The sequence below is a fragment of the Paroedura picta genome, chromosome 3, assembly GCF_049243985.1.
Source record: "Paroedura picta isolate Pp20150507F chromosome 3, Ppicta_v3.0, whole genome shotgun sequence".
NCBI classification, from domain to species: Eukaryota; Metazoa; Chordata; class Lepidosauria; order Squamata; family Gekkonidae; genus Paroedura; species Paroedura picta.
The window spans coordinates 56,440,488-56,465,961 of NC_135371.1; the positions used below are offsets into that span (position 1 = coordinate 56,440,488).

The window sequence follows — 25,474 nt, forward strand, 5'->3', positions numbered from 1 at the left end:
GGCAGCTGGATGGGTCTCTCCATTGCAACGAATCTACTCAGATTCGTTACAATGGGTGTGTTTTTTTTTTTTAAACTTTTCTTAAAGGGAAAGGGGCTGTTTGGGAGCATGCTAACGGCTGCCCATTGGCTGCTTGACGGCCAGGGGCGGGACGAGCTTGGCAATAGCGCTTCCTTTCTAGCGATTTCTGCCGAGACCGGAAGCCTGTGGGAAACGCTAAAAAACGCAACTGATTCCACTACAAAGCCAGGTATGCAAAACGACGAATTCCACTATTTTAAATGGCGATTTTTCATTCAGTGACCAATTTGCAACAAAGATCCCCGTGCGAAATGGCCCTGTATCTGCTGTGGCAACCGTTTCCACACTTGGGAGTTTCCTTCATCCTTTTTTCAACTTTCCCCTTCCATATGTACTCAGCAGCAACCTCATGTGGGCTGTCAAAGGTTTGGTCTTCACAGCCACTGTTATTTCCCACCCCTTTCTTTGCTGTTCTCTCCTTTATGCATGAAGTAAGAATACTATTGCATGCTGAAATAGATAAGTAATGGATTGCTAGTATAACTTTGTAACACTGTAGCATTTACTGGTTTGTTTTAAAGAACCCTCAAAAATCCTCCCAGCTCCACAGCAGAAGAAACATGCTAGGAAAATGGCACCTGCCAAGGCCTGACTGAAGGAAAACGATGGAGATAAGGATGGGATATTTGCAGAGCAGGAAAAAAGCCCCCCACTCCTTCCAGTATGGCAGGGTCTGAATTCTTGCCTTGATAAGAGTCAAGCAGATATGGTAAGGAGAGTACTGGAAAGAGGATGCTATCATGATGTCCCCTGGAAGCTCCAAAGAAAAAAGTCTGGTTTGGAAGTCAAGGCAGAGTCAAACCTTTGTACAGAAGCAGACCAACAGTACCAAATGCTAGAAGTAAAGAAGACTCCCAAACTATCACCAAAATTCAGCACCAGAAATCAGTCACCTCCTTTACAGCTTGCTCCGTATCTCCCTGGCTGGCATGTTTCACAGGCAGTACCATAGAAACCTTCATGGCACTGGCATTCTCCACTGCCAGAAATGCCATCTTGGCATATCCCATTTCCGGAACACCAATTGCCGGGTTTTCCAGGACACATTTCACACATATGGCCATAGTAGCCTTCACAACAGACAGAAACCTTTGGAAATGAACCACAGATCAGAGTCAAACACTTGTTACTAGAAAAAAAATTACACAGCTGTATAAATGACTGAGGGCTTTTGTGTGTGCTTGTAACACAGGTGCAATATCTGCCACATTCAATCAATGCTTGAGATGACACCATAAAAATCATTACGCTGCTTGATGGGCATCAGCAGCTCTGAGAGTGTCTTGCCTATCACTTGTGATGTCACACAGGTGCTAGCCTGAAGGTGCCTCAGCAACCATCCAACTTCATTCTACATACTATTCCAGCATTCAATAGTCAACCACCATGTGACTGTGGAACAAATTTTATTTACCTAGCAACACTGCTCATTGAGTGCTGGGAAATATGCTTTCCCTAGAACAAAACAGCTTTCTGCGGCAAACAAACATCTTCACCCTCCAGAACAAAGCCATCAAGATCAATACAGGGCTACTGGATTCCACTCCCTTAGCAGGTCTTCTGAATACAGAAGAAGATTAACAAAACACACACACCAAAGCAAAAACAACCCGGCCATTAGTGGTAGGAATGCGGCCAGGTGCTTTATTCTGCTGTACATCCATCGTTTAATGTTACATTTAATAACGCGTGGTTTGTTTGTCCCTTCAAGATCAAATTGAAATGAAGAAGTAGATTCCATCAACTAGAAGTGCTTAGAAAAATATGAGTCTACCTGGGTATACAGAAAAACTGGTGCACACGATTGTCACATTATCTCGTGTACACTGGATGGCTTTGCCCCAACTGACAGTGTACAACAGATCACATCGAACCCCCAAGAGGTAATGCAGATAGCTTAAAATACATAACAAAATAAAAAGCAACTTGAGAGAGGAGAAATGCATTTTATATAGTTAAACAGTAAGCCTTACTTACCAAGGAAACTTTAATGCAGGTGAAATGACAGCCAACTAATCTATCCTTTCCAGCTTTATATTCACAATGAGGGAGATTTTCTGGTGCTGATTCCTGTAGATCAAAACAAAATTCTGCCCATTCAGATCATGAGCAAATGATCTTTTCCAAGACTACCATAAACATTGGGTCGGATCCAAAGTCCTTCTTCTACTAGGTGAGAGAATTACAAATGAAGACTTCACTGAAGGGAACCTTTGGATGTAATCCCATGTTTGTCCTTCTAATCATTGACTCAAATTAATAAAATTTGGGTCAAAAAACTTTGCTTCTTTAAATCTAGTTTTGGACAAATGAAGCAACCTAGTCCAACCCCACTAACTTGTGAAAAGAAATTAATTTTTCTTGGAGCAAACCATAGACTTACAGCAAGCACTGATCCTTGTGGACACTTGAACTTTTTATTACATTTAGCACATCTTGACTGTAGGAGAAGAACAGGAGACAGAAATCAATGCATGTCTCGTAACATGATAACCATAACAGAATTACAGGAGTGCAGTGTAGTCAGCAAATACCTTGTAAGAAGCAAGCATGCAGGAAGAAGGAAGCCTCAGTTGTTTGTGGCCTAGTCTTTAAGCAACATATGAAGCTTTATTAAGATAATAACAAGGTCATTAACCCAACAACAGGCATTCTGACAGAGCAACAGCTACCAACATGCTTCATGAAGGACATTATCAAGTCATTGTCAGATATTAATACCTGAAATACAATTCATGAGATATTTTTCCTAGTTATAAAAATACCTAAACTAGTGAGGACAGGGACTCAGGTAAGCATTTGCAGATAATCAGTAATGCTGAGAAATCAAATTGTCTCCAGCTACTCAAAGCCAAACAAAGCAGTACTTCAGCATGTGGTAAGAATCTTGCTATACCATTGGGCCTTTTGTTTGATGGCAGCTGCAACAATCTGCTTCCAAAAACAAGAGCTCCTCTGCTGACCCCAGGCATCAAAAAGCTGCACAAAGGGTAGCAGGTATTGCATCTTCTGGAATCTGGTGTGTAAGAGTAAGCTGACCTATTCAGATACTCAGAGCACAGGAGATTCTGGCTGTTTCAACAACAGGATTCTTTATTACTTCAAACAGGGAAGACATTTACATACTCCGGCAACTACAACCAACAAATACTGAACTAGAACTAGGTGAAGTCTGTCTTATACAGTCCTTGAGGGGAGAAACAGAAATCAGTTTGTGAAGGCTCACTTAAAGACACACACACACAACAGGTAGCACAAACTGGGAAGGAGTGATATGGTCTTCTGGTTCTACAAAAGTACATTCAGTATGTTTATGCCAATAAAAGGTTACTGACTGACTGACATTCAGTATGAAGAACAAGTAAAGTACTTTTTGACTCCAAGATCAACCATCTGCAAATCCTCAAGAAAACTGTACACATCGAGAATGTGTAAATTAAAAAGTCATTGATTAGCCTAGTATTAGTATAGTACAAGCCTGATTGTAGCTGCTCACTAGATCATAACTATAAATGTAAGCGTAAGTGCAATCAGTCTTGAAGGCTGTCAGACAATAGAAGCAGACAATGAATGATTCAAACAAGTACCTTGTTTGTGTACAAAATGAGATTAATCTCACCCAATTAATTCTATAGCAAAGCCCAAATGTGTGCAGCACAAAGGTGACGGATGATGAGTGGTTTACCTTTTGCACTGTTGTGGTATTAGTAGTACAGCGGTTTTTCTGAACTGGGAGAACTTCAGAAACCCCAATCAACATTCCATTTCTTGTTTCAAAAAACTGGCCATCCAAGAGAATCTTGTTGACAAATGCCTGCAATAAAAGTTTGAGGTGGGCACAAGGAAATTACAAGCACAAGACCATTAGGACATAGAAAAGGGGGACATTTCTCATATTATCCTGCCAGGATTACAAAACTTTAGTCCTTGAAGATTGTTATTCTTTGTTATAAAGCAGTTCAGTAATCATATAACTTCCACAGAGCCAGTCAGCGGGTAACCCTATATCTATATGAAAATGCCCTATATACCATTGGTTCACCTATTCTGCCAGAAAGTGGCTCTCCAGGGTCCCCAGGCAGACAACGGTCTTTCCCAATGCCTTTCATATATGGGTCTGCCTCAAGGATTTTCCATCAGATATTCATTGGGGTGGGGGTCCCCATTGGGATTTCAATTTTCAAGTAGGCAGAAGCCAGTTTCCACAAATACAATAAAAACAATATGAGGTCTTTGTTTTATGTAGGTACACCCTCAGTCTTTAGCCTGAGCATTGCACAATATTTTGTGTGCAAAGCATGCCTTCTACTAGACCGTTTATGCACTGGGAACTTTACTGCCCCAGCTCCTGTGCAGGAGCAAAAATCGGGGTCCGATGAGGCGCACTGGGCCAAATGCTCCCCCGTGTGGGTGCAGGAAGAGGTGGAGCAGCCTGCCACAACTAAAACTCCAGCCTGCAGCCTGGCATGAAACCTGCAGTGCATAAATGGTCCTACTGAACCTCACACCTCCCCATTAAGATACTCTAATTTAATTCCTCCAGATCACTATTTTAAAAAATTATGGTAGTTCATTGATTCTTGATGAGAAAAAACATATTCAGGGATGCATCCATGATCTGACATGTCCTGGAATACCTCAGAAATTATTTACTTCCCCCATAGTTTGCAAAAGTAAGTGTATCCTGTTACCTCATTAGCCATTCCCTATTACTGGTCATAGTATGGAAGTGAAATTTACGCAGTCCCACCTGAGTGGTATTCTTGTAAAACAGCAGCCAATAGGAGAGTCCTAACATAGTGCTCTTGTGTACACCATTTTTCAGATCCTTGGATAAAAGTTTATCTCCAATTATTACATGGTACTTCACAGTGTCTTTATCCTGGAAATCAAGGCCCACAAGATATAAAACTTAGTCATTTAAATTGTGTTAATCAACATCAATGAGACAGCAACTGGAACAGAGCAAATATAAGCAATGTACACCATAATAGCGAGAAATAATTCTGATAACTAGATCCATTTGAACAATCATCTAGGATCATTAAAGTAAAAGACAGTTCCTTTGCATTGCTCAGTCAGGTATTTTACGAGCACAATCCAGTTCTTAACATGGTCCCATTTGCAGATACTTAAATCCAGAGGTTGGGGCCATAGACAGACAAGACATTTTGTTGTTGTTATGTGCGAAGTTGTGTCCGACCCATCGCGACCCCATGGACAATGATCCTCCAGGCCTTCCTGTCCTCTACCATTCCCCGGAGTCCATTTAAGTTTGCACCTACTGCTTCAGTGACTCCATCCATCCACCTCATTCTCTGTCGTCCCCTTCTTCTTTTGCCCTCGATCTCTCCCAGCATTAGGCTCTTCTCCAGGGAGTCCTTCCTTCTCATGAGGTGGCCAAAATATTTGAGTTTCATCTTCAGGATCTGGCCTTCTAAAGAGCAGTCAGGGCTGATCTCCTCTAGGACTGACTGGTTTGTTCGCCTTGCAGTCCAAGGGACTCGCAAGAGTCTTCTCCAGCACCAGAGTTCAAAAGCCTCAATTCTTTGACGCTCGGCCTTCCTTATGGTCCAACTTTCGCAGCCATACATTGCAACTGGGAAGACCATAGCCTTGACTAAACGCACTTTTGTTGGCAGGGTGATGTCTCTGGTTTTTAGGATGCTGTCTAGATTTGCCATAGCTTTCCTCCCCAGGAGCAAGCGTCTTTTAATTTCTTTGCTGCAGTCCCCATCTGCAGTGATCTTGGAGCCCAGGAAAATAAAATCTGTCACTATCTCCATTTCTTCCCCTTCTATTTGCCAGGAATTGAGAGGGCCGGATGCCATGATCTTTGTTTTCTTGATGTTGAGTTTCAAGCCAACTTTGGCACTCTCCTCCTTCACCCGCATCAACAGGCTCTTTAGTTCCTCTTCACTTTCTGCCATTAGAGTGGTATCATCTGCATATCTGAGGTTGTTGATATTTCTCCCTGCAATCTTGATCCCAATTTGTGACTCCTCTAATCCCGCATTTCTCATGATGTGGTCTGCATACAAGTTAAATAGGCAAGGCGACAGTATACAGCCTTGCCGAACTCCTTTCTCAATTTTGAACCAGTCAGTGATTCCATGTTCAGTTCTCACTGTTGCTTCTTGACCTGCATATAAATTTCTCAAGAGACAAATAAGATGCTCTGGTATTCCCATCTCTTTAAGAACTTGCCACAATTTGTTGTGCTCCACACAATCAAAGGCTTTAGCATAGTCAATGAAGCAGAAGTAGACGTTCTTCTGGTACTCCCTAGCTTTCTCCATGATCCAGCGTATGTTGGCAATTTGATCTCTAGTTCCTCTGCCTCTTCGAAATCCTGCCTGTACTTCTGGAAGTTCTCGGTCCACATATTGCTGGAGCCTAGCTTGTAGGATTTTGAGCATAACTTTGCTAGCATGAGAAATTAGTGCGATGGTGCGGTAGTTTGAACATTCTTTGGCATTGCCCTTCTTTGGGATTGGAATGTAAACTGACCTTTTCCAATCCTGTGGCCATTGTTGAGTTTTCCAAATTTGCTGGCATATTGAGTGTAGCACTTTTACTGCATCGTCCTTTAAGATTTTGAATAGTTCAACTGGAATGCTGTCACTACCACTAGCTTTATTGTTGCTCAGACTTCCTAAGGCCCATTTGACTTCACATTCCAGGATGTCTGGCTCCAGGTCAGTAACTACCCCATTGTGGTCATCAGGGATGTTAAGCTCGCTCTTGTATAGTTCTTCTGTATAATTTTGCCACCTTTGTTTGATCTCTTCTGCTTCTGTGAGGTCCCTACCATTTTGGTCCCTTATCATACCCATCTTTGCATGAAACGTTCTCTTCATATCTCCAATTTTCTTGAAAAGATCTCTGGTCCTCCCCATTCTATTGTTTTCTTCTATTTGTTTGCACTGTTCATTTAAGAAGGCATTCTTATCTCTTCTAGCTTTTCTCTGGAATTCTGCATTCAATTGGGTGTATCTTTCTCTTTCTCCCTTGCCTTTCACTTCCCTTCTCTCCTTAGCTATTTGTAAAGCTTCCTCAGACAGCCATTTTGACATATCTTTCTACAAACAAGACATATCTTTCTACAAACCTCAGAATAGTGATTTTGTAATGCATGAAGCAGACCTTACCTATTAGGTTAAAATTTGGCTGATTTAATGCTATGATATAATGTCCTCCAAAAATACTTGATATAACACACACACCCATATATATACACACAGAGGACTTACCAATTGTGTCATATTAAATTGTTGGCAATATTTCTCAACTGAACTATTTCCTGGGACAAAAATGGTATATTTTTCAGAAGACTCAATCTCTCCAATCAACTGATATTGCTGAAAGTTTCAGGAAAAAATTAGCAAGCAGATATAGTTAGTAAAGAATCCAAAGTGAGAAACACAAAAATCACTGATGAAATTAAAACATTTGACTAGAATATATATCCAGAAATGTTTAGAGTCATGTTTCTCAAACAGTAATTTAGAAGCCCCCAATTTTGATTTTAAAAATGTCTACAAACCCCTAAATCATCCCATTTTCTTTATGTTTGACACAGGACATCACCCTTACAAAGCACACAGCAAACTGCACATGCCCTGTGGAGGCCTCCATCCTCTACTGTCCTCAAAACAGTACAATGAGAATCACACCAGTATTACTTCAAAAACAAGACAATTTTTGTATTGTCTATATATAGTCTACAAGGTTCAACTTCAGAGGGTAACTCATTCCATTGGTCTCCAATTAAAAATCCCTTGACCAAAATTCTAATCAATTTGACCCCTTGATTATAAGGCAAACTGCACTGGAGACAGCAAGAAGCTTTCCTATTGGTTAATAACGTCAGGTCAGAGGATGGCTGAACAGGGGTGGGAAGGGGATTGGCAAAATGCTCAGAACTGCTCATGGAAATAGGAAAAAAACCCAGAATTTTCAGTTTTCAATTGAAGCCATGATTGGCTATTATTATATTTATGGACGTTTAGTGAGATATATCAGGTTAAATCTTCTGGATGGGAAACCAGTTCAATTTTAACCTGAAATCTGTTGATTGTATTAGGACTGTAATTCTTTTCAATCAATTTAACTTCCCAGGGCTGAGCTGCCAATCAAAGCTATGAAACTGTAGTTGGTGGTGGTCATATAAGTTCCAAAACAGGGGGAATCAATCTCATCTCTATCACCTGAGGTGGGGTCCATGCCCTCTTTCCTAGAAAACTGAGCAGTCAACTGTTTTGCATGATCAAGATGAGCATGAGGGAGGTTCACTCTTGGTTCTTGTAGTAACCTTGTGGACCCCTGGGAAATACTCAATGACACCCATTTCCCCACCATTACCCATGTGGTTCACCAATTCCAGAAATACTGATGATTTACAGAGTTGTAAAGAAATGTATTTAGACTTAAATGCATTTCCTCCCTCCCTCCTTTTCTTAGTGTGTGTATCTCGCCAGAGAGAAAGAGAGAGAGGGAAAGACTGTCCTGCATTTTACAACAGTTACTCATAGTTCTCTTGCATGAGAACTATAAATATTCCAGTTCTGTAAATCAATAACAAAATTCTTCCCCTAAGCCATTGGTAGAGAGAGATTTCAGAAACAAGAGTGACCAAGGAAAGGAAACTTCCTTTACATTTTCCCTTTAAAGAGAGCTTATATGTCCCTTTTATTGCACTGATCTGGCACTACAAATAGAGGTTTCCTAGTACAGCAGTTAGTGAGTTCAAATTCTTAGATACTATGAGTAGTAGGTACATACCTCAAGCAGCTTTTTGAATCTACTGAGGGAGCGTGTCATGTTAAGTTGCTGTTCCAGACCTGGACGCTGTGGTGGGATATCTCGAAGTGGTGGTAGCAAAACCTGATCTCAGGGGAAAGAAACATAAATGGGATTGGAAGAGGATCATTGATGAATCAAACTACTCCCCCTCCCAATGATCTTAGTTAAGATTGGGCTACTCCCAATGGAAATACTAGAAGCCAAGAAACAAACTTTTCACCTAGCTTTAATGGCACCATAGTGTCTGCTTAAGAAAACATCTGTGGACATGCTCAGTATTAAGATTCCTTTCAGACAGCTGTATCTCTCATTAGACTTTATAAATCACTGGATCAAAAGAAATAAGCATAAATTCAGTAAACTTTTATGTACTTACCTGATCAACAACATAAATTGTACTGTTAATAGCAGGGATGTCACCTGTTACAACCCTTGCATTCTGAATGGCCAAAGTCTAGAAAGCAAGCAGATTCAAACAAGATAGTTTTGTTAGGCTGCCATTAAAGTATATTACTTAGAGACAGACCCTCATTCCACATAGACACAACAGAAATGAACTAACTTCATTGTTTCTCAGTGTCTATTCCCCACCACAATCTTTGTGCTTTTTTGCAACCATTATATTTTGGGATGTACATGGAACTGGGGAGGACTAACTCAAAAGAGTATTAATTTTGACTTGCCAAAGGTAATCTTTTAATTTTGGCCATTTTGCCATACTTTTGAGTATCTACTGCTATAAAGGAGATAAAAAGGATTTCACATACCAAGTACTTTTGAGTTTTACCTGCTATATTTATTTCTCCTTTCCTCTATCATTTCTTCAGTTCCAAAGCAGTGTCTTACATTTGGATATTTGTGTATTTGGATATTTGCAGTCTTAATGTATATCTAAAAAATACCAGTAGGTATACTTGGATGGTGTCTGGGATTTTCCTGAATATCGGTAAATGAGCCCCCCCCCCCCCAAATTCCAGATTTATAGAAGAGCAATCAGGTATATTGGGAGCCAACATTTTAAGGCCCCCAGGCCTGTTTTATTTTTCTTTCATGTTACTGGGCATCTGTGTCAGTGTCTTGTTGCCTGGGCTTGCCAGATTAGTTTGGCTTGGATTCTGTGCTTTGCTATTGGTTCTGCATGCTGCAACATTGTGGGGTTTTCCGCACCGGGATCCTTGTAGCAAATTGTTTGCTGAACGAAAAATCGCCATTTTAAATAGTGGAATTCGTCGTTATGCATACCTGCCTTTGTAGTGGAATCCAGTTGCGTTTCTATCATTTCCCACAGGCTTCCGGTCTCGGCAAAAATCGCTAGAAAGGAAGCGCTATTGCCAAGCTCGTCCCGCCCCTGGCCGTCAAGCACCCAATGGGCGGCCGTTAGCATGCTCCCAAACAGCCCCTTTCCCTTTAAGAAAGGTTTAAAAAAACACACACACACCCGTTGCAACGAATATGCGTTGCTTCGTTGCAACGGAGAGACCCATCCAGCTGGCAGGTGTGTTTGAGCTGCTGTTTCATCATTGTCACGGTCCCCCCGAGTGAAAAAAAAATCCCCCCCCTTCACGGGCGCGATTTTCGGCCGAAAACAGTGTGAAAAATAAAGGGATGATGTATTCATCAGCAAACGGGCTTCTCTGTTGTTTGTGCTTAGTGACTTTAAACAGCTCTGGGGAGGGACTGCAGCCGGGGAAGCCTCACTGGCTAAACGGAGGCTCGCCGGTGCGTTGATCTCCGCTCGCTCGGAATAAAAAAAATGGCGATCGCTTCGCCGGAAGATCAAAGGAGAGAGCCAGGGGGAGGGACTTTGTAGAAACCACAACAATGGTAACGCACAGAACTTTCCCGTTAGTGTTGCAGATTGGTTGCAGGAGTGTAGCGCTTTCCGGAAGGTGAATCCACTTTTGGGGATTTCCCTGAAAGCGCTACAACGAAGCGCTTTTTGCGGATTGGTTTCAGGTGTGTGGCAGATTGTCAACGACGTTGTGCATAATGGCAAATCAGTAGCGTTTTCAATTGGCAACCATTGTGCAATTTTGAAGGAGTGTGGAAAGCCCCTGTGTTCTTTGCTCAAATTAGTTTGCACACTAGTTCGTTTGACGTTGGCTTGGGTTCTCCAGTCTGACATTTGTTGGGCTTATAATGAGTTCCTTGTTAAATTGATTTTGCTTAGGTTCTCTAATTTTACATTTGTTGTGCTTAACGCTATTAAAAAACGTGCCCCCTGCCATTTCTCACCTTCCTCGCTTGCAGATGAACAGAAGTAAGTTTTTCTAGATTGTTTTTTTTTTGCGGGGGGGGGGGGGGTTTGAGAGGCATGTTTTGTGTGCCAACTGATGGGTGGGATTTTTTTGTTTTGTTCTGCCTCTATGGACCAAGGCATGTTAGTTGGTCCAGGCAGCTTGCTCAAAAAAGAAAAGAAAAGAAAAGCCCCATTTGGGTAGAAGGGAGAGGGAGGTGGGCTTGAGGGCGGTCACTTGACACAGAGATCACACTACTTTGCCCACGTTGGTTATGCACATGTCATAGCGTGTAGCTTGCTGCTTGCTCTCCTTTTGCTAGCGCTAGATGGTTGGGGTAATCCATTTTTTGGGATTCCCCAACTATTGCTTTAAAATGGAGTTTTTAGCTGCCGGTTTGCATAAGGTTAGAATTTCACATTTTAACTCGGGTGTGGAATGGCCCTCAGAGTTCACTTAGCCTCCCCTACCTCACAGGGTGTCTGTTGTGGGGAGAAGAAAGGGAAGGTGATTGTAAACCACTTTGAGACTCCTCAAAGCAGCATATAAAAACCAACTTTTTCTAATGGAGGTGAATAATATCAGAATCCTTAAAAAGCAAACGAACCTGGATCTGAATACCAGTGGCTTTTTGGAACCCAAATAACCAGGAATACCAGTATCTGTCGGCTCCCAGATATCAGCCTCCAAGAAACCTCATCATTTTCCCATTGTGTACATCCCTAGTCTTCTATGTGTAAGTTTTATGTAAAACCCTTCACAAGTTATTTAGCAGTGATATACTATACAAGAATGCTATGAGTTTAAAAACACTTACCCCATTGTGATTGTTTATCATCCACCTAACTTTTGGATTGAGGGTAGGTAGTTCCTGACCGACATATTTCTGGAGTTCACCAGTCATGAAGGAACCTTGGAGGAAGTGAGCCCTATTTTTGGATGACAAAAAAAGACAATTTAGAATACTGGTGGTTACAACGTAATGGTCAGAAGAAACTTTTTCACAATAAGCTTTCTATTCTTTTTAAAGACATATAGATCAAAACTGCAGTACAGCATTTCCTGGTCCTGGGGAAGCACATTTTGCCCATTATGAAAATGCATGTGAAAGCCAATACCAGTGCAGCGTCATAACAGGGCCAATAGTGCTCCTCTATAGTTAGAAAAGAATGGCATTGGGGAAGGCTCCCTCACCTCACACAATGGTTTCCATCCAAACTACACCCTGTGTGCCTGAGAACAGTTGAAACATATATTGGGAGCTCTGTACACGGACCTCCCAGTAGAGGCCCTACATTAGCAAGTGCTGACATTCTAAGGAGTCACCAGCAGAAAAATGAGTTAGATGGATCAATGGTCTGACAAAGAATGTCCATATAGATTGTAAGGAAATGGATACTGCTCACCATACCTGACTACAAATGGTAACATGTCAGGATTTAACCATAACTCTTTTTCAGTCATGTTTAATTTTTCAATAACCGTGTTGATTGGCACTAGGACAGTCACATTGGCTCCATATGGAAGGCTGAAGAGAGATTTCTGTTGTACAAAGCAACACAAGCATTATTGTTATTTATTTATTTATGGAATGGGAAGGCGACTGTAAGCCGCTTTGAGCCTCCTTCGGGTAGGGAAAAGCGGCATATAAGAACCAACTCTTCTTCTTCTTCTTCTTCTTCTTCTTCTTCTTCTTCTTCTTCTTCTTCTTCTTCAATTTATAGTCTGCCTTCCTCCTTGGACTCAAGACAGATCACATAATAACACCCCATAATATCCACTTTAAAAACTTTGAAACTATAAAAATCACCAACACAAGATGGTAGAAAGCAAAATCCTCCAGCCTCCACACAACTGTCCTTGAAGGAGTTCGTCAGATGGAACAACTTAGCCTGAGGGGGTCCATTTGATTTTAACAATCTCAACCAAAGACCTGGTGGAAGAGCTCCATTTTACAGGCCCTGAGGAACAGCTCTGTCAGCAGCGCTCGCGGGAGCTCATTCCACCTGGTCGGGGATGGGGCCAAGAAGGCCCTGGGCCAGGTTGAGGCCAGGCATATCTCTCTGTGGCCAGGGACCACTAACAGATTAGTACCCACAGAGCATAGAGCCCTGTGGAGAGCATAAGCAGACAAGCGATCCCTTAGATAGGCAAGGCCCAAGCTGCATATGGTCTTAAAGGTCAGAAACAAAACCTTGAACCTGATCCAGGCCAAAACTGGTGACCAATGCAGCTGCCTCAGTACAGGCTGGATGTGGGTCCCCCAAGATGAACGAGTGAGAACCCTAGCAGCATTCTGCACCAGCTGGAGAGTGAGTTACAGAAGTCCAATCTAGAGGTGACCATCACATGGATCACTGTGGCCAAACAGTCAGGAGGTAGATAAGGCGTTAGTAGCTGCACCTGGCAAAGATGTTAGTCACATCCGGCACTATTTTGATAAGATATGGAATCAACACCATCATAGTTATGATGAAATGATTCACTAGGGCAGAGGCTGGTACACTTTGAAGCCCCCCATCACAGCTCTTTGTACTATCATTTTGCCATGAGTTTAAATATAGTAGTCACAGTAGCATACTCAAAGTCTATATGGACAAAAAGACGTGTGACAAAGATTCTGAGGGGGAATATTATGTCTGTGGACATTTGGCCACTGATGCAAATGAGGGTTTCTGCCAGCCAAGGAACTAACCAATCAAAGGAACCTGATTGCTCTGCTTAGAGCAGTGTGCTCTGCTTAGGACCAATTGGATTGCTCTGCTTAGGCCCAGTCAGAGGCAGCAGCTGGCTACCTGAAAAGTTTAAAAGTGCATGAGTTTGCCTGTTTTTCTCTGTTCAGTAGTTGTAGTCTATTGCTGGAGTTGCTAAATAAAAAGAGCTGTTCTGAGGAATTGGACTCTGTGATCACTGAACCTGCAGAGTCAATAGGACGCTAGATGAAATAATTCCTGCCACACTCTTGGGCTAACAAAGACTCTAATGCCAAAAGAAGCACTTCTTCAGCTCTCCCTTTTCGTAGTAGTAACTTCTTGGGCCACATCACTTTTTATCCATGTGAGTTCCGTGATTTACCAATGAGATTTTGTGAGGCCACAAGAGGATGCTGTGGTAAGGGAGAATGTCCAGCAGCCTGACATTTCCCGCTTCCCTGCTGAACTGAAATTAAAGTATTATTAAAGTATTTCAAATCATTTCCATATCTATCCATATGATTGTGCTGAGACTGCTTTGGTGGACTGCGGCATCAAGTCACAGCTGCCTTATGGCCACCCTGTAGGGTTTTCAAGGCAAACCCTAGGTTTCAAGGTTTGCACTGCCTGCCGTTGCGTAGTGACCATGATACTCCTTGGTGGCCTCCTGTCCAAGTCCTAACAAAAGACAACCCTGCTTAAGTTGCTGGGATCTGATGAGACTGGGTTAAGCCTGGCCCATCCAGGCCATGGCATACTGAGAGCTATACCTTTATAACAATGAAAATGTTTAGAATCTACCACTATCAGTGCTAACCAAAAATGCACTCCACTCCCTTTCTTAAGCACATTAATTCTTTATGTATTTAACATGTTTTTTTAACATGTTATTTGGGCTTTTCCCCTTCCATAGCACAAAACACAGTTGCTTTAAAATGTCTCACCTTGATCCACTCAAAGAAGGCAGAAAAGTGGTAATTTCGTGCTAACTCCTTTAAAAAAAAGAAAAGCTTTTAAAAAAGAATTGCAGAATAGCTATAGAAAAATATGTAAAGAACAAGAACAGTGAACTTCTAGATCTTGATTACCTGACAGTTTAAAACAGTACCAGCAAATTATACCTGCTATGAACCCAAAGACTCTCTCATGTTAGTTCAGTTCAAGGTGCTATCTAGTTTAGCATCTGTTTCACCTAGTCCAAAGTTTACAAGAATGCATGAAGGCAACACTGCTTTCACTTGCTTAGAAGTGGATATTTTGAGATACACTATTTCTGAATGCCGATTTTCCACTTAACTTTACTGGCTAATAACGACTGATAGCTCCATTCCATACCTATCTGTACTAATATCCACCACTATGTGGCAATGAATTTCATAAGTGGAATTTATTAGTAAACTGCTAGTATCTCCTTCAACCATACTGCTTGATAATTTTTTTCACCTAGTGTTCTTTTGTCTAATTTATTGGACTACAACAAAATATTTTCAAAAGGCTTTACATTTGGAGACACGCAACATTTCAAGACAATTTAACCAAAACAGAAGGCTTCAGAGTTCAGCTCTCTGTCATTGCTAGCTACACGGTGTGAGTGAATTCAGATTCTCATTCCTGAGTGAAAAAATTATACTTTTGCCTTCTTACCGTCATAATATCTGCATAACATTTATTTCCATCTCCCATGTATCCTTCAGAGCAACTGCAAGCAACTTCCCCTGCTCCAAGAGTCTTACACATGGCCTGGTGGATTAAAAAAATGTCATGACAACTATGGCCTAATGTATCTGTTTCTTGATTGTTTACACCACAATACGTTTAGACTCCAGAAATTCTGTTGAGTCTTTAATAATAACAGCATGGGTATATACTGTTGGGGCACAGAAGCCCTCAGAAAATCTAAAGTTAAAATCTAAACTTGCTTTTTGGAAACAGAAAAGCACAGGAGAGCTTCCCACTAGGTCATGAGATAGGGGGAAGAGAGATTAGAAACATTGGATCACAATTCCTATCTGTGGTTGACAAAGGGAGCTTTGACTTTCAAAAGCTTATTCCCTGAAACACCTTTTGGTCTCTAAAGGGCATTTATTTCACAATTATTACTGAAAATAATTTTGCTGTATGTAGGAGAGTTAAAAACGATCTGGTCTGGATGTCAAATATGCTAGGTATGCCACTATCTCTGCCTCCAGCCTTTTGAAACACAGCAGACAACTAGTTTTCACAGCCAGCATTTCCTGTAGTTCAATTTTCTTACGAAGTCATGGCAGCCACCATTGTTCACCAAGCAAGGATCAACAGGGTTGCAGTTAAAACCATCACCGTTATAACCTCTCTTGCATACACAGCTGCTCTGAAAGTAAAAACAGGAGGCATCATTGTTACTGTTGGACATCGAAAACTGCTTCTGAAACCATTATGGTTACTAGAAAACTCTGCTCTTAAACTGTGAACTTCCCAGAATAAATGTGCACTGGGGTTGTAAAGAACATGTACGCTATGGGGAGTTATCAAATCATCAGATACTATGAAATATGCAAAAATTAACAGGCATCTTATCAAGGACTAGCAAATTTTTCTTCCAGTCTAAGCTTTCATGGACTAGATATTAGTTTATCAGATGCAATAAGAAGACCTCAGGATGTATTCATTGACTCTGAAGAAATGGGCTCTGGTCTATAGAAATACATAGGGTTAGAGTTGTGATTTCCATATTAACAACGTCCAAGGGAACACCAACAATGCAGAAACAACTATCTTCCAGTATTATTCAAGTTGCAGACGACACTCTGACAACAGCTTATTATGCAGTTGATAAGGACTGGTTTTAACCACAGTAATAAACATAACAATTGGGGGTGTTTGTATGCTTCTACTGTTGTAGTTACATTAAGCCTGGACTACTCGTGCAGTTTCCATACTCCAGTGTAGCAGGTATCCAGTGATAATTTCCATCAAGTAACAGAGCATTCTGGCTATACCTGTCCAGGCCCAATATATTGGCAATCAGCATAGGGATGGCAGCCTCCTCTGTTCTCTGTTACACAGTTGTCTATGGCAATGCAGGCCTTTCCATCTCCAGTCCAGCCATTGTTACACTGGCATGTAGCTGTGCCAGGACCTGTGCTGCTACATATGGCCTGGTTAAAAATGGGAGAAAAACAAATTAATCAAGAATTATAACAACAGGACAAGGGGAGGAAATCATGGCATTCTTAGATACAGTAGCGGGTATAAATATCATGGTTGGAAGTAGTGCTTGGTGGTGGATATAGACTGATAGGACAGGAAACAGGAAGTACAAGGGAGGAGATTGGACTTGCATCGGCTTTTTCTTACTGACTGGTGCAGTAATTGTTACACCTGTTTAAGATCAAACTTCAATTCACTTGTTGAATACCGCAGAAACCTTTCTAGAAAATTAAAAGTAAAACAAAATTAATCTGGCAGTAGCCAAAGGTTCTTTTACCCACATTTTCTGAACAGCCTCCCCTTTCTGGTTTTGTGCAAACATCTATGGGACTGCAGGAAAACCCATCCCCTTCATATCCATCGAGGCAGATGCACCTTGGAGAGAAGCACAGGCAGCAGTTAAATTCATAAATTATGAGCTTGGGTTACCAGACCTATTTCAAATGGCAGTGATGTGGTGTTTGCAGTGCTTTGTCCTTCAATTTCCATTCCAACTATAGACATTTCAGTATGACCTTTGAACCACTCAATATCATTTAGAGACAAAGATGTCTATTCTGTCCAGATTGCTAAAATATTGAAAAATATTGAAAAATAAACTGCAAATAAAATTATGTCCCCCTACTGACCTCAGGGCCTCTTTCCCCTGCTCCCCCTGACTCAAAAGACACTCACACACCTGTGTGTCTTTCTTAGGCATAGAAGAAAAAGAATAATAATACACAATGCACAGTGTATGTGCTGCTCTGGTACTCTTCTTTTTCTGTCCTTGAAAATGGCAAGGGGTGTGTGTGGCGGGATGGATGGACAAAAAGTATTTTCTCTATACCTATCCAGTAACATAGCAGTGCCAGCCTCCTGATGGGAACAAGGAATCACTCCCACTCCCATTACCTGCTGCCATTCCAGGTAATACAAGAAAAAAAATTAAAAACCCCTCAGTACCAGCTGCAGCATGATATCATTTCCGGTTAAACAATGAGAAGAGAAGAGAAGAGAAGAGAAGAGAAGAGAAGAGAAGAGAAGAGAAGAGAAGAGAAGACAAGACAAGACAAGACAAGACAAGACAAGACAAGACAAGACAAGACAAGACAAGACAAGACAAGACAAGACAAGACAAGACAAGACAAGACAAAGTGATGTAGGGTAGCTCTAGGAATCACCAGAAACTCTTATGATTTTACCAATGTTAACTCTAGGAATTTCTGGAAACTCTATGGTAAACCCTATGGAAGCTGAATGGAAAACAATTACTCTGCTCACATTGTGCCTCCCATACCCTCACCCATAACCTTTCCACCAGTTGCCAGCCACTTCTTGGGGATCCTATCGCAACAACACAATTATTCCTTTTAAGTAAGGGACAAGGAATTAATGGCCACGCAGCATGAAATTTCCAAGGGTTAGAAATGTGTATATATACACATACTCCCATAGACATAACAACTCAAAAACTGTGTTGGGGAGTAATTCCCATGTTAGCAAAGTCCACAGAAACAGCAATAACAATGCATTAACAGTCACCTTGCAGTATCATTCAGGCTGCAGAAAGCATTCTGGTGACAGCTTAGAGAGGCACCAGCAGGTCCACAGTTGTGAGAGCTCCTGTCACAGAATTCCCCACTGTATCCAGCTTTGCATGTCCCAGGCTGGCACACTCCCCCGCTTCCTGGTCTGTTATCACAGATTCCATGGAGACAGCCACAGTCTATCAAATGGATTAAGAAGAAACTTTAGCTCAGCCATCACAATAGCAATAGCCATACTTCAATACTTCTATAGCAAATACAAATCCTATCCTCACAAAAAATCTGTGAGGTAGGTGAGGGGATGAGAGAATGACAAGCTCAAAGTCATCCAGCAAATTTCCTGACACCATGGGGATCTGAACCCACATTTCCCAAGTCTTGGTCCAACCACTATACTTTAGGGACAAAGCTGATTACTACAACTGTGTGACATCCCTTCCAGGTTTCCCCCAAAGTGGTGTAATATAGTTATCCAATTGTGATTTCTGGTCCCCCCCCCCAGCAGTTCCTCCTGCCAACTGCTGGAGTACCAGTGGGCAACAGGAGCCGATCCACAAGGGAAATGGCAGCCCTAATGTCCCAACAGGGCAAACAGCAGCTCCCTCCAAGGTTACAGGTGCAAATACATTCCCTAGTAGATTGATTTTTATACTAACTGTGCTCTCCCCACCCCCCACCCCAAAAAGTAGGAAAAATGGGGAAAGGAAATGCTTATTGACATATACCACCATTATTTATTGCCAAATGGCATCTCCAAGAAAGATACATAGTGAGAACTTTGCTAAGCTAAAACATTGCTGAAGACATTACTTGCAACTGAAAAAAAAGGGGTCGTTCACAGTCCAGCCAACAAAACAAGTTCTCAGTGATGGGGAAAGAAAAAGCCAGTAGGTAGCATATATGCCTGGGGGGAAATGTACTTGTAGGCATTTGTTATGGTCCTGTTATCCCACTAGATCGCTACAACACACACATAACATAAGGTGTTGCAAACTGACATGAGAGCAGCATTTAAATCCTTGCGTGGATCCCATGTTGCCAGTAAACCACATTAAGATGAGCCTTATCCAAAAACACAGGAAGCAATGCAGTGTGGAAGCAATCACATGTTAGCAAATCGAAGAATATCAGTGTACTAGTAAACATTTTATCCTCTACAATTTGAATAGGCTGCCAACCTTAAAATGGGCCTGGAGTTCTGTCAGAACTACAAAAGATTGCCAGACTACAGAGATTAGTTACTGTGGAGGAAATGGCAGCTTCAGAATATGGCTACAGAGGGTAGATTTTCTTGGACGTCTGCTTCTTCTGTGATAGAGCATATAGCTAGAGACTAGGAGAAATTAAGGCCTTTATGCACTGGTGTTTTCCTTCACGTTTATCATGCATTCACTTTCATTTCACAGGCCTCCCCCCCCCCTTCTGCATGGATTTCCATTTGCATAAACTGCTCAGTTCAATTTCTGTTTGCTCTTTCTCCAGGTTCTTTGAACGTGCTTCTTCTCTCCCAAGGCAAATGTAATTCAGATTTTCTCCCCTTCTGCCTTTTTCTTGTCTCTCAGAGGTCACTTCTCCACTGCCCACATTGTGCAGTGTGGCAGGTCTCTCATTAGTGGTCAGTTTTGAGCAGAGTATGTTTTTTTAAACTGTAAGTAGAGATTCTTCAATCTTTATGCACTATTGGGTAGCCATTTTAGGAGACAGTTAAATCCCTGTGCCTCTCCCTCCCCTTCATTGATGTAGAAATCCAATTTCCCTCTTATTATTGACTGAGATAGTTATATGAAACATATACTGTATTTGCTGGCGTCTAAGACTACTTTCCCCCCCTGAAAAACATGCCTCCAAGTGGGGGGGGGGGGTCATCCTATATGCCGGATGCACTTCAGTTGGGATAGACATAGCTGCCCATAGTGGCCTCCCGATGCTCGCCTGGTGCCCATAGTGGCCTCCCACCTCATTCTACATTCCATCCAGTATCGCGCGGTATCCAGCGCGGCTGCGGCAGGTCATTAGCGTGGCTGCGGCGAGCATCAGCAGCGAGACAGGGGTGCCAGCCTTTTCGGCGTAACTGGCCCGTTCTGCTCAGCAGGAAGCAGCGGTGCTCCGGCCTGCCCCTTGTCTATGCAGAGCTCACACACACACATTTGCACACTAGTGCCGGTCACAGGGAGATGCAGGGGTGGGCCAGAGGCAATGCGGTCGCGCTGCAGCCATACAATGGTGACAATGACAGGCACTGTAATGTAATGTAACAAACTCTATATTTTGAGTGGAAATGTTGGGGGGTCGTCTTATACGCCCAGTCGTCTTATACGCCGGCAAATACGGTAATTTAAATTTTGAATTTGGGTGGGAGAAAGTGACTTCTCTAGAAGGGGAAAAAATGGAGGAGTTTGTCTTTAACTTGGATATGATATCACAAGCTATGCCATTATAGGAGGTGATATCAAATCCCCTCTGAACTCCCTCTCCCCAAACTGCAGTCTCAAGGCACAACCCTCAAATCTCCAGGAATTTCCTGGTGTTGGCAACTCTATTTGAAAGCTCTCACGTTTCTTTAAAAAAACTGTTAAAAGTTTATCTTATTGTTATTCTTAAGAAACATTTCCTGGAAATAGTCTTCAATTTTCCCGTTCTGGATTCCCCCTGCCTTCAGTTTCCTGTCATACATTAGAACTGCTTTCCTGCGCATTCCAAGTCACAGACCTTTATCACAATTCTCCCCATACTTGTTTGGGTTTGAACAGATGTGGCAGGCAATTCCTTTGAAACCCTCAAAGCAACGGCACTGGCCATTCCCTCGAATCCCATCAGTGCACTGAAGAGAAAAAACAAAATCCAGTATGATAAGGTTCTAAAATAAAAGGTTTTGACAAAAGAAAAATTAAGACCAAACTGAGCTGGGGGCAGGACTTGATGCCCCTAAAGAATTTACAGACTTTGATTCATATAACTTTTCTTTCTTGTTTTTATAGCTGCCTAACTCCACTGAGAACTTTGCTAAATTAATTCACAAAAAATGGAAGCCTTTGTCAGACAGCATATCCAAGGAGAAGCCAACATGTGAAGACAGGGAACAGGAATGAAATTCCTTCTATTTGAGGAATTACATTTCCCTCATCTAATACTCTCCTACAAATGGAAAACTAGCACAGCATGTTGTAGGATATGCTAGAGCCTTTTTCTGCAGGGAGTTGTTATATGCAGAACACTAAGAAATTTGGCTAGCAGTGTTTGAGGAGTTTTACAAATACCGCAGACTGCCAGACAAATCAATGGGTTCTAGAATCTAGATCAGATCAAGCCTGAATTCTTCCTAAAAGCCAAAATGACCAAACTGAGACTATCTAACTTTGGCTACATCATGAGAAGACTCACTGGAAAAAAAGACAAGAAAGCTAGTAAGAGTCAATAGGAACAGAGGAAGACCCAAAATAAAATGGATTAACTCAACAAAGGGAACCACAGCCTTCAGACTGAAAGACTGGAGCAATGCCGTTAATGAAACAACATTTTGGCGATCATTATTTCATAGGGTTGGCATAAGCACACAAGCATGTCCCTCCCCACAGTGGCACAGGCCATTAAGCTATCTCAGTCTACTATATCGGTAGACCAGGCAGTGTTTTCTCCCTGGATATCAGAGTTTGAATCCAGTGGCACTTTTAAGACCAACAGAGTTTTATTCAAGTGTGTCTGCCCGTATCTCTGTTGGTTTTAAAGGTGCCATTTCACTCAAACTTTGATCTGCTGTTTCAGACCAACATGTGAACATCGTTTTCTTGTTCTTTGACAGTTCTGGTTAACACAATGGTACAAATTAATCAATGCATAATTTAAATACAAGCCACTTTGAAATTAGTAAAGTTTGCACTCAACATAATGCTATCAAAAAGTCTTTCCAATTGTACAGGAACTTCTTCCACTTACATTCCCTTTTCCATAACATGGATTAGTAAATCCACCAGGACAAGCAGCACAGTCGGGACCAAAGAATCCTTTGCAGCAGCCAGGAACCTACAATGACATTAATTAAATCTCTCAGAGGAACTATTATTAGCCCTTATGTTGAAACAAACTATGTGTTTTTCATTTGGGTCTTTATTTAATTTTAATGTATAGGAATGAGTCTGTTTTGCTGAATTCATGTTTATGCCTGTAGTTCTTCTCTTCCAAAAGGCAGCAATTATGAAAAAGAATGTATGATCTACTGTATATACAGTGGTTTCATCTTGTTACTTTGTCTTCGCTAAGGAGATAAGGCAGAATATATATATCTGTTTCAACAAATAATTTTCATAACTCATCATGATAAAACAAAATTTTAACCAAACCAAATTGTCAGTCATTTGCATCACCCAGGGAATTCAGTTTACCAAGTGAACAATGCACCCTCAGATCAACCAGTTGCACTGTTTGGTGGACTCTTGTAGAAGTACAGCATTGCTGGCAAAACTACATTGCTTCACATTGACCTTATTGGGATGTGACCAACTTTTTTTGTTTCTATGCTTCTTGCTAGCAAGTCATGCATATTTTTCTTTTAGTAATGTATTACACAATGCAATAGGTGTTTAACAGACAAGAATGATAGTTATTGCCTTCATCTAAACAACTGCATGATCTTAACTTAATGGAAATGCATTTCAGACCCAGGTTCATTTGTAGAACTTTTACCATTGTCCTCAACCAGAATTAGATGGCCAAAATCAGATAAAGGACATTCCTCAGAGTTGGGCTACATGATACTATTGCCATGGAGACTGGTAACTCTATGGCTAATTTAGCAGTGGCTCATTTACAGCCACATCAAAGGTGGTGGACAGGTGATGCAGGGAAACTGACAAGGATCCTTGGAAACAATATGTTGGAAGTTGGGTGAATGGGAATTTTGCCCCAGGCATGCTGGGCCCAAGACAATATGTAATGAATGACAAAACATACATATTCAATGCAAACATAGTAGAGACTCACTAGGGAGCGCCTTGTTAAACAGCTAAACCAAGAGCATGCTTCATGAGGGGGCAGCAGGAGAAGGGTTTGGGGTTTGGGGATGAGTCTGATCATCAATATAAATAATACAAAAATAAAATCCCCTAATAAATAGTTTTTGAGCCTTTATTCTGTAGTTTATATTTACCTTAACAGTTTGGTTGCAGTATCTGCTACAACCTTTCTTCAGAACATTCAAGCCCAAAGGATCGTGGATATAAACACATTCTCCTGGGAAGATCCCATGTTCCTTTGGAAATAAAGAGGCTTATGAGTATTTTCCATGTATTTCTATAATATATTGAGACGTTCACTTAGGATTGAAGATGGACTGGGCTACTTTGCATGCCTGTCAGCATAAACACACACACGACATACAGTTGGATTTCAGGATTGAGCAACACTGTATTAGTCTATTCTGCTTTCTCCTTTGTGTATTACAGGCAGTGCAATTCCATGCAGTTGCTTCAGTGTAAGCCTGGAGTAACTATGCATAGCATTGTACTGCAAATGTCCAATATTTTCAAGAAGCTTGTTAAGAGTCTTAGCATTACTACCATCACCATAAACCAATATAAGAATTATTTACCATAGGTGTGCTTTGTGGTGGGCAAACACTTGTATTGAGGGCATCACAGTCAACACATGATCCCTAGAATGAAAACCAAGATTAGAAAACCTTTCTTTATTGACTGTGCTATGGAACACATTCAAGTTCATACTGGCTTCATGTACAGCAGAGATACTATATGCACTGTCAAACCTATTGCTCATTCTCTTACTCATTGCCTATAAATGTAAAGCATGGGAGAGCTGTGGGCCCTGTTGGAAAATCCACAGTTCTGCACACTCCAAGGACAGCGCTCAGTAATGTAGGGTTGGCACAGTAATCAAATATTGTCAACTATTCCACAAAGTAAACAATGCCATTGACAAGCTACCATTTTTCCTTCTGAATTTTTCCCATTATGTTGCCATTGTTTAGGAAGGGAAGATTTCCCCATCAACTTGCAGCCATGAAGGCTAAACACAGCAGCAGAGTGGAAGTTTCTCCAGTTGGCCACCTGCTGCTGTAATGGGGGGCATCTCTAAGTAGGAGCACACAATCAGTTATGCATCCAAAGCCCACTAAGAAGGGTAGACTGGAAATGAAAAGGGCCCTGGAGCCTGCATCACAGAAGTGGCTCACATAACATGATCAGCCCATGTCATGTGACCAGCCCTCTTGTGGCTTGGCTTGGCAATCTTAACAGGTGGATGGTGGCAGCTGAACAAGAGAGTGGGTGCTAAAGTGGCTATTGTTGTAGCACCTGCCTCATAGTACTCAAGCATCAATCACATCTTTTTTAGCCAGACAATAATAATAAAGCAACTGTTCCTTCCAAATATTAGGCCAATAATTCAGTTTTCCCCTCTCTGTACCATCGTGCTAGAGTCACAATAAAAAGCTGAAATGAACTCCCAGTATCCTGGTCTCTGAAACCATGAATCTAACAGTCTCCTGACTTGGGTGTAAGCTGCACGGAGCTTTTATTCCAACCCCAGATCGATTCAGTCCCTGCCATCTACACAGAATGCGATTTCCGTTTGGATTCTGGGCAATTTAAAATTTCCTTCTGCAGCAAGGTATTGTGTGATACCTCAGAGTGCTGTTAATCCTCAATATCTATTTGGGAAAGAAAGCTCCGTGGTAGATAACCTCTGATAGGCTACACCTGGTCATGTGACACGCCTTAAAGGAGAAGCCCCTAATTTCTCTCAATTTCTGTCGGTCCTGGATTTTTTCTCCCTTCTCTGCCTTTTTTTATTCTCCCACTCCCCTCCAAGAAAAGAAAGAGGCTCCCTGCTTGGCTTCTCCCCCCCCCCTTTCAAGAAAAGAAAGAGGCTTGGCTTCCTCTCCCCTTCTGAACTACCCTAACCACGTGCAGAAGACTTTCCTGTTTCA

General features: G+C 41.6%; 1 protein-coding gene across 2 annotated transcripts in view; it reads right to left on the reverse strand.

The window, feature by feature from the left end:
* STAB1 (stabilin 1) overlaps nt 1–25,474 on the reverse strand; it is a 121,113-nt gene that overhangs the window by 53,607 nt on the left and 42,032 nt on the right. For both annotated transcript variants that reach the window (XR_013229068.1, XM_077325813.1), the window contains exons 19-38: nt 24,119–24,181; nt 23,678–23,779; nt 22,468–22,554; nt 21,244–21,355; nt 18,530–18,713; nt 17,287–17,380; nt 16,795–16,953; nt 16,071–16,166; nt 15,461–15,556; nt 14,761–14,808; nt 12,535–12,665; nt 11,941–12,052; nt 9,263–9,340; nt 8,866–8,967; nt 7,335–7,442; nt 4,832–4,963; nt 3,767–3,895; nt 2,465–2,521; nt 2,059–2,151; nt 975–1,170 (exon numbers count right to left, since the gene is read on the reverse strand). Coding sequence is in view for 1 of the 2 variants with exons in the window: in XM_077325813.1 (XP_077181928.1) it covers nt 975–1,170; nt 2,059–2,151; nt 2,465–2,521; nt 3,767–3,895; nt 4,832–4,963; nt 7,335–7,442; nt 8,866–8,967; nt 9,263–9,340; nt 11,941–12,052; nt 12,535–12,665; nt 14,761–14,808; nt 15,461–15,556; nt 16,071–16,166; nt 16,795–16,953; nt 17,287–17,380; nt 18,530–18,713; nt 21,244–21,355; nt 22,468–22,554; nt 23,678–23,779; nt 24,119–24,181 (2,179 nt within the window). In the remaining variant the exon portion in view is untranslated. The remainder of the gene's footprint in view (nt 1–974; nt 1,171–2,058; nt 2,152–2,464; nt 2,522–3,766; nt 3,896–4,831; nt 4,964–7,334; nt 7,443–8,865; nt 8,968–9,262; nt 9,341–11,940; nt 12,053–12,534; nt 12,666–14,760; nt 14,809–15,460; nt 15,557–16,070; nt 16,167–16,794; nt 16,954–17,286; nt 17,381–18,529; nt 18,714–21,243; nt 21,356–22,467; nt 22,555–23,677; nt 23,780–24,118; nt 24,182–25,474) is intronic.